This window comes from Capsicum annuum, chromosome 1, assembly GCF_002878395.1.
Source record: "Capsicum annuum cultivar UCD-10X-F1 chromosome 1, UCD10Xv1.1, whole genome shotgun sequence".
NCBI lineage: Eukaryota > Viridiplantae > Streptophyta > Magnoliopsida > Solanales > Solanaceae > Capsicum > Capsicum annuum.
Genome location: NC_061111.1, coordinates 133,968,921 through 133,985,930, shown reverse-complemented (window position 1 = coordinate 133,985,930; position 17,010 = coordinate 133,968,921). Strand labels below are relative to the sequence as shown.

General features: G+C 32.9%; 1 protein-coding gene across 1 annotated transcript; it reads left to right on the top strand.

Moving 5' to 3' along the window:
- Positions 1–1,728: 1,728 nt before the first annotated feature.
- LOC107856007 (protein BEARSKIN2) lies at positions 1,729–6,469 on the top strand. Its single transcript, XM_016701009.2, has 3 exons — positions 1,729–2,094; positions 2,928–3,196; positions 5,652–6,469. Exons 1-3 carry the CDS (start codon positions 1,929–1,931, stop codon positions 6,126–6,128), a joined length of 912 nt encoding a protein of 303 aa, XP_016556495.2. The 5' UTR covers positions 1,729–1,928; the 3' UTR covers positions 6,129–6,469.
- Positions 6,470–17,010: the final 10,541 nt, after the last annotated feature.

Sequence of the window (17,010 nt, the reverse complement as noted above, 5' to 3'; positions counted from 1 at the left end):
ATATCTAAAGTTTAATTATAAAATACCAAATTAATTTAATATAATTTTAACTTTTAAAACTAATCAAATCGACTATCGAAAAAGAAACATAATAATTATTTTGGAATGGAGTGTTTGAATTTGTATGCATGCAAGTGCATGGCAAGCGGCTGTGAAATTAAAATTTAACCTGGAATTCATGCACCACCTAAGGCTGTGGATCAATGAAGTTGATGCTCAAATATTGGAGATGTTCAAATTTAACAAGATAAGGAAATAAGTATAAGGTAATGTCATTTTATATATTTGCATAATTTTGGTAGGCAACGTTAGACGTTAGTGTACGGTCAAATAACACCGAGTAAACATAGTCAAAGTGCTTGTAGGTTATGTTGGAACTTGAACAAGGTATTCCTGCATGCATGGTGAAGATTTATATACCCTCGATTTGTTAACACCCTCCATTCACTTTGCTGTCCATGTTTGATTTGTCACACTTTTAAAATAATAATTTTATTATATCACCTTTTATTATTATATAATTATTTAAATGACAAGACATGATTAATACCTAAGTAATAAAATAAAGTAGATATAAAATGATAAATTATTTTTAAATTTTCTAATCTGAATAATTAAAAGTAGACGGAAGGAGTATATCGCTTCTTGTGCTCCTGTTAATAGTAACAAGATTTAGCTGGCAAATTCCATTCAAATCATTGGTTTCGTTTTTCGGAAGGGCCTTAATTCGAAAGACATAGTCCAATTGATGGATAGAGATTGTTGCGTTAAATCACCTTTAATTTGCAAGTTGATCATGTATAGTAGGCTATCTAGCAGTATTACAATACATGAAACAATATATTATGATTAACAGTTGAAATAATTATATAACGAGAATTAATCACCTCTGCAACTCTTACTATTAAGATGATCACACGTAATTATATTACAAGAAACTTCTACTACACCTAGTTAATAAACTAGTAGTACATATACTTTGACATGTGATTACCTCCATTTGTCTGGTTCACCAGCTGGGTGTATTACAAGTAGACATAATGTGTCATCCATACTTCAATCTCTACATATGCGCGTGCGCGTAGAGAAATGAATGGTTTATTACCGGCATAACTGTATTTGTAGGCAAAGTCAGAATTTTGATTTGATGAGTTCAATCTTTAAATTCTTAACATTGCCACCAAATACCAATTGTACTCCTGAAATTATGGATTCACAATCTACTTATCTTCTAACTAGAGGTCTTGAGTTTAAGTTATGGAAAAAATCTTATTAGAAAGTGTTTTCCTCCTTGCGTATCTCAAAATCAAGTTAATATGAAAATTCAACATAGATATCGAAAACTGAATTAAAGAATTGGTGCCCCAAAATTTTGAGGCCTCAAGTCGTCCTTGGGTTAGCGGCTTGACCCTCTTGCTGACCTAGCCCACATACTCATATTATCCATCGACCATCGGATGCATCTATCGTACATGAGGCCTCTGGGGGTTTTATTGAACTTATTAGTAGTTTGGACTTTCGACTCAGATATACAGAGTACTAAATATGTACAATCAAACCCTAAAAATTAAATAAATTATGAATACGAAAATTCTGAACTCATAAAATCAAAATTTTGAATCCGCTTATAAATGTAAAATAGGATAATAAAGCATAAAAAATATTAGAGTCCCCATGGTCCTATAACTTGTAATTTACTTAAGCTTTAAGAGTTTGCGGGGGCGACGTTATCGGCCGTCAACTTTCTCTCTTTACAATACCTCGTTGACAGTTGGAGCCAAAAGATTATACATGCATATTATTCTACTATATAAAAGCTCATTTCTATCAAAATTAAGAAAGCTCCAGCTAGTGACATATACATTAATCTTTTTGGAGGATCCTCTAACTATATACACTGTGGGAATTGAGGAGAGTTGAGTTCTGGCATGGCTTCTTCATCAAATGGTGGCGTCCCGCCGGGTTTTCGATTTCATCCGACAGAGGAAGAGCTTCTTCATTACTACTTGAAGAAGAAGCTTTCATTTCACAAGTTTGATATGGAGGTTATTAGAGAGATTGACTTGAATAAGGTTGAGCCCTGGGAATTGCAAGGTACATACATACTTAATTCATACTATATGCTAATACTAGCTAGTGGTCCGATCCTTCCCGGATCCAGTGCACCAGACTGTCCCTTTATTATTGTTTGGTTAGTAAATCACTAGAAAAATTGAAATTCAATTTTTCGCCATTAATTTGGCATTGAATAACTCGTAGCTAACAATTTTTGATAATATTTTGCCATGTATGATTAACTAAACAAAAGATTTTGTTGTTTATCTATGAAGTTTGTCTATCGTTAATTTCTATTTTTCGTAGTAGTGTGTTAATTCGAAGCTACGCCTAACCAAGCACGAGATACAACTTTAATTTACATTTTATTTTCATGGATAACCAACTAAAAAGAAGTTAAAATCGTAAAATGTGTGATCATCTGATGTAAAAGCTCAAACTTCTTATTGATGATGAATGGAATCCAATCCCTAGCTAGTCTCCTTATGAGGTTTGAACAATCCATTGGAGCTAGATTTTGAGATGTGAGTTAGATCCAATACCCTAATTTAACTATTGATAGATTATACTGTTTTGTTACTTAATTAATTATGTATTTAATTAATATGCAAAGTCAAGCCTGTTGTGAGATTGTACTCAATATCTTTTGGGATAACGATTAAATTTGTGATCACTTTACCTAAAAACTAATTTATAGTTGAAATAAGTATACTCGAATATGCTTAATTTCAGTTAATTAATTAAATTTTATCAAAATCATATTGAATTCAACATGATTTTGCAAAAAGTAATAATAATTAAAATTAACTATATACTTAATTTTGGCGTTCAACAATTTTTCATGCAGTAATATTAATTAATTTCATGTGCAGAGAGGTGCAATATTGGATCAACGCCACAGAATGAGTGGTACTTTTTTAGCCACAAGGATAGGAAGTACCCAACAGGTTCAAGAACAAATCGAGCTACAAATGCTGGGTTTTGGAAGGCCACTGGGAGGGACAAGTGCATAAGGAACAGCTTCAAGAAGATTGGTATGAGGAAAACACTAGTGTTTTACAGAGGAAGAGCTCCACATGGCCAAAAAACTGACTGGATTATGCATGAGTATAGGCTTGAAGACGCTGATGAAAATATTAGTGTAAGTTTTTTTTTTTTTTTTTGATAACAAGATACTTAATATTAATTAAAGCGGAAGATGATTCTTTAGTACATGGCGGGGTAGGGTTGTTCAAAAGAAGTTTGGACCAGAGTTTGTGGAAATACAAATATTACAAAAACAGTTCCTACACTGTCCGTTGCTATTGCATTTGCTGCAACATTGAGGAAACTAGCAAAATTTGTAGTTGTCTGGTTACTTCCCATTTGCTCCCTCCTTTTACTAAATAGTCCGCGACTCTATTTTGTTTCCTCCACGTGTGCATGGGAGGTGGAGCATTCAGTTGCATCATCAATGACCTGCATTCAAAAAGTATGTTGCTATAGATTAGATTTTCCTGTCTAAACATGTTTACAACTTCCCGAGAATTTGAGTTTATTTGCAAAGGTTTGAGGCCAAAAGTAGTTGCCAGTTTGAGGCCTTCTAGGATGGCAAGGAGCTCAGTTTGAATGAGTTTTGTATAGTTGAAGGTTTAGTACATCCGATCCCATGATCCAAGTGCCTTTGTGGTTCTTCAACACTCCTCCAACCGTTTTTTTCCCTGTTTATTGCTTGACTGCCCCATCAGTGTTTAGCTTACAGGTTCCTTGAGGAGGGAGTTTCCATTTTATGTTGATAGCGGTGGTAGTGTTCAGATTTATTTTATGCTTGTCCAACAAGAAATGAAATTCAGTAGCTAAGTGGATTACTGTATGAGAGTCTATGGGATTTTTCTATTATTGAAAAGGTTATCATTCTTGTTAAGCCAGATGCTCCAGAGAGCAAAAGGGATTATCATAGCCCAACTTAACCAATGGTTGAAGGAGGTTTTCTTAAGGACATTCCAGGTATCTTTCCAGTTAGTGGTGTTTATGGTGGGGGAATTGAGAGTATGGATGGAGTTACTTTACCTAGCAAGTTTGACCAGAAGGTAGTAATATTAGGACAGTTGAAGAAGATATGATTGATGTCTTCCTCTTGATTATCGCATAAGTGGCAATGAGCAGTGGTATTGATTCCAATATAATGGAGGAACTTCTTTGTTGGGAGTCTATTGTGCTAGAAAAACTATATGAAGATTTGAATTTTATTGGGAATGTGTAACTTCCAAACCCATTGGAAGAAGTTAAAGTTCACGGGGGCTTCAACTTGTTGGGTTCGAAATCGAGAGGGCGTCATGCGAAATCTTATACTTTGAAAATCAAGACGGTGAGAATTCAGATGACAAAAAAAAACATAATACTAAAAGTCATATTATTGATATGTTTTGACCAAACTACCTACATAGAAATCTCCCCTAAACAAAGACTTTTAAATACTATATTGTGGATGTTATTGTGTTACACATTGTATTTATAGAGTTACAAAACCTTCATCTAAGAAAGAATAAACCTAATAGAAATTTAATAGGAAAGAGATTTTTTCCTACTAGGAAATCTTTTCCACTAAAAAATCCTTTCTGAAGTAAAACACAATTATGATAGAATCTAAGTAATTAAGGTAGGAAATTCAAGACAAATCCTAACACAACTATGGCTTGGTTGGTTGTTCTCATTGAGGAAACCCTATTTTTGATCTATCCCAATACAATTTGTCAGTAAGGGTGTTGTTCAAAGGGATGAAAGAGTTTTGGATGGTTTAGGAGAGGTCATGAGGAAAGATGAGAAAAAGACCTTCAAAATTCCAACTCTCAACTGGTCTTCAGCTTTGTTAGAGGACCTGAATACAACTTCTAATGGAATCCTGGTTAGGAATTCATTTATTTTCAAAGAACTTAATTGTACTGCCTCTATGGGATGGTTCATCTAACATTACTACTGCATATCCTCCAGCCCTCTCTGATGCATTTTCAAGTTCTGGAAGCTATCCTTTTTTTTTGGTTATCTATTATAAGGCTTGCAGTATTTGTTAAAGAAAATTCTTTACCACAAGGCATTGGGACTATGATATATCCTTCAAGCTAGGTTGGCGTGCATAGTCTGGAGGATGTACCATAGTCCCAATTCTCAGAGTGCATAATAATTATACGGGCCAAAATCTTAAAAGATGTGATTTTTTTTCATATGGGACAAAATTCTTTTTGATAATAATGGCAGTGGGACTCATCAAACCCAATATTTATATTTGTTCTAACTATAAAAGTTAAGAATCTAAATTGTTAGAAAAATTACATTTTTAATAACCTAATTTTATTATGTCTATAAAATTTAAAGAAAGTATGCACAGCCCTTCATGTGTCGTTAATTTTTTTATGGGTCAGTCAAACACTTGAATTTTCTTTTACACATAAAGAATGGAGGTGATACTCGAATTCAAGACTTTTCTCCGCTAGCTCAAATATTATGTTTAAGTGAGATATTAAATTGTTAGAAAACACATTTTTCTTTACTTAATTATTTTTAAACACACTTTTATTTACTTAATTATATTTTTAACGGCACGTTTCAAATGTGTCCAGGAGGATGGCTGGGTGATTTGCAGGGTATTCAAGAAGAAAAACCTCTTCAAAATTGGAAACGAAGCTGGTACCGCCGCAACATCAAGCCACCACCAACCACCTCGAACCACCTTCACACACAAAGATGATCATAGCTCATATCTACTACACCAACTACCACAACATGGCCATGACTTGAACTATTCTCAAGTCCCAGTTGTTGCTACTCTACCACAGTATTATACACACAACAGTAATAATAATCTTGAATTAGCGCAAAACTTGATCAAGTCATCATCATTGGGATATCATCATGATTTCTCGTCATCAGGAGCTGATCAGTCTGCACCGTGTGAGTCCGGCTTAGAGGTGGCAAGCAGTAATATGAATAACGATCATCAATGGGGAATTAATATCGATCATCGTCTTGTTGAATCTAATCAAATCAATCAACTTTCGCTGCGTGGAGAGATGGACTTTTGGAGTTATGGAAAATAATGTGCCTATACATATGTATACATCTATTAATTCTTTATTATAATCCTATATGGATTATATATATACACATTGAAAAGATATATTATATCACTTAATTAATTAATTAGCTTGTTGGTGTACTATATTATATTGGATATAACATTCTGAAAAGAAATGTATGTAATACGTCCTCCTTATTTTCTATTTTTAAATAGTTGTGTCTTAGCTAGTGGCTATATTGGCGCGTAAATTTTCTTAAAGATGACATTATATACTCCCTTCATTTCACAATAAGTGAATTGTTGGAGCAATTTTAGTGTTTCAAAATAAATGAATGGTTCACAATTCAAGGTAAGTGTTGAAAATTTTTTCCAAATCTACCCTTCATTAAATGTGCATTGGGAGTGATGTATCATGTGTCTTTACTTTTTTAAGAGGGTAAAAATGAAAAAACATGATAAATTTATGTCCTTATTTTTTTTTTCTTAACATGTGTGCCAAAATCCAACAATTAACTTAGTGTGAAACAGAGGGAGTATTTGATTGGAAGATTAGGGGTGGCAAACGGGCGGATTGGATTGGATTTGGACGGGTTAAATATGGATCGAGAAAAAATGGTTTGGATTGCAATCCGCCCATATAAATATGGGTAAATATGGATTTGGTCAAATATGGATTGGGTAAAAATGGTCCAACCCACTTTAACTCCTAAAATTAAAAACATAAAACTTCTATATCATATCAACTTTACTTTTTTTTCGTATGTATTTTTTTTAGTTTTTTTTCTCTCTCTTCTATACGTAGCCTCTAGTTTTATTTTTTTTATTTTTTCATTTTTTTTAATTTCTTTTTCTCTCTCTTTTATCTGTACCCATTGCTTCTCTTTTTTTTTTTTTTCCTTTTTAGTCTCCTTTTTTCTATTTTTTTATTTTGTTTTGTTTTTACTTCTTTCTTATTTTTTTTCTTTTTTTCGTTGTATTTTATGTTTTATATTTTTTTTTTGAAGAACATGGTTAAGTCAAGTACAAGTTATGGATGATGACTGAAATATCATAACCACTCAGTATATTTGTATTTACCATCATTTTTTTTCTTTTTCCTTTTCTCCTTTTCATTATTTTTTTCTTTTTGATTTTTTTTGTATTTTTTTCTTCAATTCTTTCTTTACGCTTTTTTTCTCTCTTCTATCTCTAACTTTTACCTCTCTTTCTTCTTCTTCTTTTTATTTTTGGTTTTTTTTTTTTTTTTATGATAACGAAAATACATTAAGCGCATATTGATTTATATTCGCCCAACATTTATAATTTGTGTAAGTACACTCAAGTGGACTCCACCTAATGAACAGATACAAAGATAATATCCTGAAAGATCTTGGGATTACATTCATCAAACAAAATATCTTTAGCAGTCGCAAATTGATATACAAATACTAATGACACATTTGCATTGAATGATACATTGTATATTTATATATTTTAGTCTCGAGAAAATACAATTAATTCATACACTTATTTGTATATAAATACAAATGATAAATTATACATATTGATAACTAAGCTATTCAAATACAAATAACAAAATTATTTGAAATATATGGTACGATACAAATAAATTTAAAGTAAAAAAAATTATAAAATATAAAATACAATGAAAAAAAGATGAGGAAAAAAATATAAAAAAAGAAGAAAAATGACAAAAATGACAAACCAAGAATGAAAAAGGGGAAAACGAAAAAAAAAATATATATATATATAAAGAATGCAAAGAAAAAAGAAATAAAATTGAAAAAAAATTGATGAAATAGAAGAAAGAAAAAAGTGTAAGAAACGAGTAAAAAATAAGTGGAAAAAATGAAAAAATGAAAAAGAAAAAAATTAAATTAAAGGAAAAAGAAAAGAAAAAATAGTAAATTAAATGAAAAAGAAAGAATAAACAAAAAAAAGAATAAAGAGAAATAAAAGATAAAAAAAATAATCATAAAGGAGTGAGACTATGGATTATATTTAATTGATAAGAGATACTATAAATTGTATAGGTTAAATGGAATAATTAGAAGTTTAAATTAATTAACCCATGTAGGTCTCAAACGAATATGAATGATGAAATAAGAATGAGAAAGGGGAAAACGAAAAAAATACAAAGAAAAAAATAGATGAAAAATGAGAAAAAAAAAAATTACAAGAAACGAGTAAAAAATAAAAAAATGAAAAAGCAAAAAAGTAAATTAAAGGAAAAAAGTAAAAAAAAAAGAACCTAGAAAAGAAAAAAAAACTAAAATTTTAAGCATAAATAGGTGATCTCTGTGTTTAAATGGGTACCCATATTTTACCCATTTTGTCCATATTTGTATGAACTTTTAAAATGAGTTGAAGTCTATATTTACCCATTTGAAATATAAGTGATCCAATTCAATAAATATGGATTAAATGGACTCTTTTCACAAATATGGACTGAAATTGCCAGCCCTATGAAAGATATATAATCGTTCGTTCTCCTTGTCCCTTAACAACTTCTGTTAGTAGATAGATCACAAAAAGATTTTTTTATGCACAACAGTCAAATATGACTCCTTCATTTCTATCGAATTGACTAGTTTTGGCAGTATGTTGTTTGTTTTGGTACTACTAAAAACCAATAATAATACTTGTTGTGAAAAGAATTTGCATATTTTTGAAAAATTGCCTGTAAATCTGTACAACAAAACGATAAAGATACTTGAACAACCGGCAATAGCTTTGAGATAATGATATGGATGATCATGAATACACAAGAGATCCATGTATTGTCACGAGTGCAGATATGATACTTGGGTGTAAGGTCCAGCCCCATTTTGTTCAATTTTGGCATTAAGAATTTTCTTCTTTGGCTGTCAAAGAACTAGTCAAAGATGGACAAATGTTTCCAAGAAAGATGGCTGCAAATTGCATGGTTCTTTGATGTCATTGATGACATCAATGGGGACAATTCTTGCCTATATAAGGAGCTCATTAGCTCCATGGAAGAACACCCCAATTGAGGGGACACACCAATTTGAGAAGAACACAACATTTGAGAAGATGTAGTTGTGTTTGTTTTTCTTCTTTGTAGAGAGTTTTTGTGAGAGAGTTGTGTTGTGAAATACTTTGAGTGAACCTCTTCTTTGGAGTGATATTTGTGAGGTTATTTTATTGGGTATTTGGGATATTAGAGTATTTAATTACTCTAATTTTGTACTCTCTTTTGTGTCTTTGTACTCTTTTTTTGTTCCGTTGGTGTTTAGTAAAGTTGCTCCTCCTTTTGGTCGTGGACGTAGGTTAAGTTGACCGAACCATGTTAAATTTATGCCTACTTTATTTTTCTCAACTTATCGTTATTATCGTCTTTGTTAGCGTCTTCAATAGATTACTTTGTTTAATTTCGCACTATTCGGGATTTTCGATCCTAACAAATTGGGTATCAGAGCAGCTTAATCCCGATTTTATCTTAGTAGTCACCATGACGATTACAAAGATTTACGTTGAAAAATTTGACCGAAGAAAATGAAAGCTATCCTAGTCCAGGATGATTCTGATATCACACTGCAAGAAAAGGAAAAAATTTCAGAAAAAATGACAGACGAGGAGTTTGATAGCCTTGATAAAAAGGCGAGATCTAGTATTATACTAAATCTCTTTAAGAAGACGGAGATACCTTCCTATGACGTATGGGATTGGAGGGGGAGATTTGTAAGGTCCAGCCCCATTTTGTTCAACTTTGGCAGCAAAAATATTCTTCTTTGGCTGCCAAAGAACTAGTCAAAGATGGACAAATATTTTCAAGAAAGATGGCTGCAAATTGCATGGTTCTTTGATGTCATTGATGACATTAATGGGGGTAATTCTTGCCTATATAAGGAGCCCATTAGCTACATGGAAGAACACCCCAATTGAGGGGACACACCAATTTGAGAAGAACACAAAATTTGAGAAAATGTAGTTGTGTTTGTTTTCCTTTTTTGTAGAGAGTATTTGTGAGAGAGTTGTGTTGTGAAATACTTTGAGTGAACCTCCTTGTTAAAAATTCGTGCCCTACTGATTATCTTATTTTTGCCTAAATGTTGCCTATTGATGGAATGGGTTACCTGACGTGTTCCACTGACGTGTTCCAAGGAAGCAGTAAAACAGAAAGTAAAGAACACAATAATTTTTACGTGGAAAACACCCGGCTCAAAAGGTGTAAGAAACCACGACCTGCGCCTCTACAGGATTTAACCCCAACTTCACTAAATAACTCTGAGCCTCAACAACAACTGATTACAAAACTTTTGTAACCAACAAATAGGAATTATAAACTCTAATCCCTATAACTCAACAACTAGGAATTATAAACTCTAATTCCTTTGACTCAACAACTAGCAATTATAAACTTTAATTCCTAACTACACACATACCTCCCAAGGTATACGTTCCCAAAGTCTCTGAGTTTTCCCAACTCTAAGACTATCTCCTAATTCATTTTATAACACACTGAAACTAATATTACATCAATAGCTAAAACACAATGAAAAACTCTAAAAATCAAAGCTAAAACTCTTAGTTAGATTCTATTCTTAGGACCAGGTTCTTCAATGTGTTTCTTCAGTGATTGAGTAGCACTTCGTGAAGTCAATCTGTAGATTGTGCTTTTTTGCTTTGTATGTGCGTGAATTACTCTGAATGATGCATCTTCTATTTAAGCACAGCTCTCCAAAGAGTCATTCTTTATTTTAAACTCTTCCTTTAATCAAAACTCTCATTACATAGAGTTCTACTTTAAGTGAGACTCTTTCTTTAATTCCAACTCTTGTCTCCTTAGTGTTGTAGTAAAATTCCAAATCTTTTAAATCAGCACATGCTTATTTATCAGAATCTTTCTCCTCTCACACATAGGACTCTTCAAGATTATACTCAGAAGTGAAACTCCTTCTTCACGTAGGACTCCTTTTTCAACTCAAATTGTTTTCCCTTATCATTAAGTGTTTGAATCAAATTCAACTTGTTATATTTCCGATATGATCAGTAGCTTGAGTATATCAGAATTAGGCTTGCTTATTCGTTCTTGTCTTTAAGCAATCTTGTTTGCATCTATCAGTGAAACTGGAAATCTGCTTTCTTATGCGTGGACCAGCTCAAGTAAAATGTTTCATTCATGTGTCAGTTTGTCAATCATCAAAACTACATAGTACCCAACAAATTCCCCCTTTTTAATGATGACAAACCTCTTGTCTTGTGCATTCAACCATCTTCACTTGTAGGCACTAAAGTATAAAACACTAGAATAAAATAAGTTAGTCAATGGGTTATAAACATTGCACAACCCTATTATCTTCCCCCTTTTGGCATCATCGAAAAAACATTTTAATGCAATAATATACTAGCCAAAGTGATTTGTTATGCTATTTATGGCCACTGGGGCTATCACCAAAACAATCAGTTAAAGACTCTAGCCAACATAGTAATGTATTAAAGAGAGCAAAAATGAGTCAATTTAGCAAAGATAACCATTCCATTTAACTGACAGAGCATGTTCCACATTAACCTAAGCTAGTACTAAACAAAGCAAAACAACTGAGCATTAATAAAAAAAATATGGTATAAAAATGGGACATGGCTAAGGATACAAATAGTGAAGAGAAAGGAGGAACAGGTGATATCAATGGTGGACCATTTATTCCACTTTATGACTGTCTTGTGCAGCATCAAGTTTAGGTATTTTTTTTTTTAGCCAACTCATTTTTTTCAATTTTTTTTTTGTGTTAGCCCTCTTTATTGAAACTGGTAGAGCAACATGATTCATCTGTGCAAGAACATTTATTGTTGTTTTCTAAGTCAACCTGAACTAGGACTGAGAAATCCCAAAAAAATAACTAATTAGGAACTAAAAGGGAGATCATATCCCTTTTCATTTCTCAGACAACTTATGCTGTATATGATTGATGATCAAGCTTGGCAAATCCATGGTACACAACTGATATTTTGGTTGAGAGAGAAGAAAGAATTTCTGGTGTAGGATTAACATATTTGTGCACAACTATTTGGAGAGAACCAAAGAAAGTTTGGCCAACCAATTCGTCAGCTTTATTGGACAATGAGAGGATGAAGTGTTTGGAATTGGACAGGTTTGCTCAACTGTTTCAACTTAGACAACCTATCTTATGTCAGTGTAGAACATACCTGATAAGAAGAACTTTGTGGTCACAATTGCTTGCTTGTACCTATTTTTCTGCACAATCTAATACAAAATTAAGTTAGAAAATTGAAAAATCTGGAATTGGGACACACAACTAAATATGCAAGACTGAATAGAATAATTTTTTAGCTAATAAGATTAAGAAGAAAAATGATTATTCTAGCCAATCATTGAGGGGAGTTCATGCAATTTTAATCATCCCCAAGTCTAACCTATTCCTTTCAAAATGCTCTCTACTTAGTGCTTTTGGAGCTTCTCCAGTCAATTAAGTAACCCACACAGTCAACATTTTTATAGCCCCCAAGAGTGAAATTGCTTTCCTTTGGATATCATAGTCTCAAGCCATTGATTCCCATGAGATATATCAAGATTCTTTTGACAACACCAATTTTTATGAACTACTAACAAAATTACCAGCAACTTGTATTATTTTTATTTATGTATCCATTTCTTTATTTGTTGTTCCCCCTGTCAATATGCCCTCAGTCTGTACAATAGTTGAACCAGGTGGTACAATATGTTCCTGTGCATGCTCATCAGTTTCACAGTCGTCCTCTTTTCTTAATTTTTTTTAAATCTCCCTTGCTTCCCCCTTACTACAAATCTGGCCATCTTTTAAATGATACATTCTCCCTTTAAATGTGGTGAGTGAAAGAAACTTTATTTTCTTCTAGTCTTATGCCTTGAGAAAGCTTTATTTATGCATAAATTTTGCTTACCTCCTTTCACTCTCACCTGCAAAACAAATTAGGGGTTAACTTTAGGCATCCAGACAAGCTTGGGTCCTTTCTTATGAGTAAATGGATGAATCAAATTTCTTCTAGCCCATGCAGGCAACAGGTTATGTGACCTATTTCTCTGACCAGTTTTAGTTATCCTTTTCTTGGTCTGAGATAGTTTATTTGCCAGATTTAGACTGCTGGATCTGCTTTTGGCAGCAACTGGACATTCAGTGGTTGGATGTCCATGGTTTTCACAGATATAGCACAAGTCTTGATAAACATGAGACTTTTGTGAAAATCCAACCCAGCTTTTTCACTGTGATTTCTTTCACTCAACTTATGAACAATTCTTGAGGAATTTGTCTACCTGTTTTCTCTTTCAAGGTCAAGTTTTAGTTTAGAGACTTTTTGACTCAGTTTATTCACCATTTCTGTTGCATTATTGCATTTTTCTATGTACTTGACCATTTCAAGTTCAACTTTTTCTTGTTCTTTACTCTTGGTGTTTTTTCCTTTTCAGAGAGTATCAATTTTAGAACTTTAGACTTAAGATCATTATTTGAAGAATCAAGTTGCTCAACCTGTTTCTTGAGAGAGCAATTTTCCTGTTCAGCAGTGTTCTTGCAAGCTTCTAAATCAATAAAATCAAATTTGATTCTTGCAAAACTGTTGAATAGCTCATCCCTATCAGAAGTTGATTCTTGGAAGTCATCAATTAGTGAACTCATCAAGGAAATAAGTTTTGTTTTAGAAAACAAATGCAACTTTTCTTTAAGTTCAAGTATACTTACCTCAAAAACATCATCTCCTCCAAGTCTGAATCTCCAAGAGCCATGAGTGCTGCTTCATCAACTTCATCATCATCTAAGTCAAATCACCAAGCTGTTACCATTTTAGTTCTATCAATTTCCATTTCATAAGTTCTTAAATTCCCCACTAATTCATCCAGGGTCATGCCTGTAAGATCCTTATTTGCTTCCCTGATTGCAGTCACCTTAAACTTCCACTTTGATTTTGGTAATACCCCCAGTACCTTTTCGACTTATTCTTCTTCAAATATAACTTTTCCTAAGGAGGTCAGCTCATTTGTTAAGGTAGTAAGCCTTGTCATTATCTCATGCAAGGTTTTATTCTCATTCATCTTAAATGCCTCATACTCAGTGAAGAGAAGAGAAATTCTGAATTTTCTTACTTGAGATGTGCCTTCATGAGCATTTACTAGAGCATCCCAAATTTGCTTAGCAGTGGTGCATGTTGATACCCTATTGTATTCAGCAGGTCCTAATCCACAGATCAAAATATTTTTGGCCTTAGCATTTTTCTTTAATGCCAATAAGTCATCAGGGGTGAATTCACTTCTTACTTTCTTGACATGTTTCCCATCTTATAACTTCATTGGAATAGTAGGACCATCAGTGATCCTATCCCTTAACTCGTAGTCTTCTCCTTGAATGAATATTTCCATCCTAGCTTTTCACAAAATGAAGTGAGAACCATCAAAGAGTGGAGGTCTAATACTGGATTGACCTTCATTGTGACCAGTAGGTGGTGTGGAATTCATCATATTGATCTTTGTCTTAAGTGCTAGCCCTTTTTAAGACAACCTCGCTCTGATACCACTTGTTAAGAATTTGTGCCCTACTGATTATCTTATTTTCGCCTAACTGTTGTTTATCAATGGAACGGGTTGCCTGATGTGTTCCACTGACGTGTTCCAAGAAAGCAGTAAAACAGAAAGTAAAGAACACAATATTTTTACGTGGAAAACACCGGGCTCAAAAGGTGTAAAAAAACACGACCTGCACCTCTACAGGATTTAACCCCAACTTCACTAAATAACTCTGAGCCTCAACAACGACTGATTACAAAACTTTTGTAACCAACAAATAGGAATTATAAACTCTAATCCCTATAACTCAACAACTAGGAATTATAAACTCTAATTCCTTTGACTCAACAACTAGGAATTATAAACTCTAATTCCTAACTACACACACACCTCCCAAGGTATGCGTTCCCAAAGTCTCTGAGTTTTCCCCAACTCGAAGACTATCTCCTAATTCAGTTTATAACACACTGAAATTAATATTACATCAATAGCTCAAGCACAATGAAAAACTCTAAAAATCAAAGCTAAAACTCTTAGCTGGATTCTATACTTAGGACCAGGTTCTTCAATGTGTTTCTTCAGTGATTGAGTAGCACTTCGTGAAGTCAATTTGTAGATTGTGCTTTTCTGCTTTGTAAGTGCGTGAATTACTCTGAATGATGCATCTTCTATTTAAGCACAGCTCTCCAAAGAGTCATTCTTTATTTTAAACTCCTCCTTTAATCAAAACTCTCATTACATAGAGTTCTACTTCAAGTTAGACTCTTTCTTTAATTCCAACTCTTGTCTCCTTAGTGTTGTAGTAAAACTCCAACTCTTTTAAATTAGCACATGCTTATTTATCAGAATCTTTCTCCTCCCACACATAGGACTCTTTAAGATATACTTAGAAGTGAAACTCCTTCTTCACGTAGGACTCCTTTTTCAACTCAAATTGTTTTCCCTTATCATTAAGTGTTTGAATCAAATTCAACTTTTTATATTCCCTACATGATCAGTAGCTTGAGTATATCAGAATCATGCTTGCTTATTCGTTCTTGTCTTTAAGAAATCTCGTCTGCATCTATCAGTGAAACTGAAATTCTGCTTTCCTCATGTGTCAGTTTGTCAATCATCAAAACTACATAGTAACCAACACAATCTGCTTTCCTCATGTGTCAGTTTGTCAATCATCAAAACTACATAGTACCCAACACTCTTCTTTGGAGTGATATTTGTGAGGTTATTTTCTTGGGTATTTGGGATATTAGAGTAATTAATTACTCTAATTTTGTACTCTCTTTTGTGTCTTTGTACTCTTTTTTTATTCCATTGGTGTTTAGTAAAGTTGCTCCTCCTTTTGGTTGTGGACGTAGGTCAAGTTGACCGAACAACGTTAAATTTGTGTCTCCTTTATTTTTCTCAACTTATCGTTATTATCGTCTTTGTTATCGTCTTCAATCGACTACTTTGTTTAATTCCGCACTATCCAGAATTTTCGATCCTAACATTGGGCCTAACTCAAAATCGAAAACTAATGCATGAGATGAGGATAGTTCAAGTATATATATAAGGAGGATACTAATTCATTACCAATCAACTAGGACTCTAAATCCACTCTAACACGCCTTTTTCATGAATCACGCCCATGTTGAACTGGACCATGGATCGAGGGTCTAAACAATGATAGACCTGACTCAGATACCATGTAAAGAGATGATATTTGAGCTTAATTTAATTTCAAAAAGTAGCTCATGAAGAAAGGATTGTCCAAATCCGCATAAGCTACCTATTCATTCCCAATTAATGTGAGACTCAACGCAATCTAACAAAAGTAATAAGAGAATCACGCTAAATCCAATTCAGCCTAGAATCTTGATGAAAATTAATTAAGAAAGAATTGTTACAACTTACAAGTGAAAATCAGGATAATCTTAAAGTTTGAGAAGATCAATAAGGAGAAAGTGAAGAAGAAGAAACACTTTTGTGTGGTGCTGATATATGTGGAGGATTATTATTGCCCAAAACACTTTTTCCTTAGCAAAGAGTCACTTAACTTTAATTAGGTTTAAAGTGGTAACTGATCAACAAAGTCATTCGCACATTTTGAGATGTATTTACTAATTTTTGCCCCTTAAAATTATTGATCTTTAATTTTTACCCTATAGAGCTTTAAATAATAATCTATATCTATATATATAATTTATAATCTATATATATATATATATATATATATATAATCTATAATCTATAATTTATATCTATAATATATAATATATTATATATTAATATATTATATATTAATATATTAATATATTAAAAGTGTGAAGACCCGTAAAAGTGATTCGAACTTTTTGCCCTTCATTAAGAGACTCCGCTTTAGACAAAATCGTCTTTTCACAATATT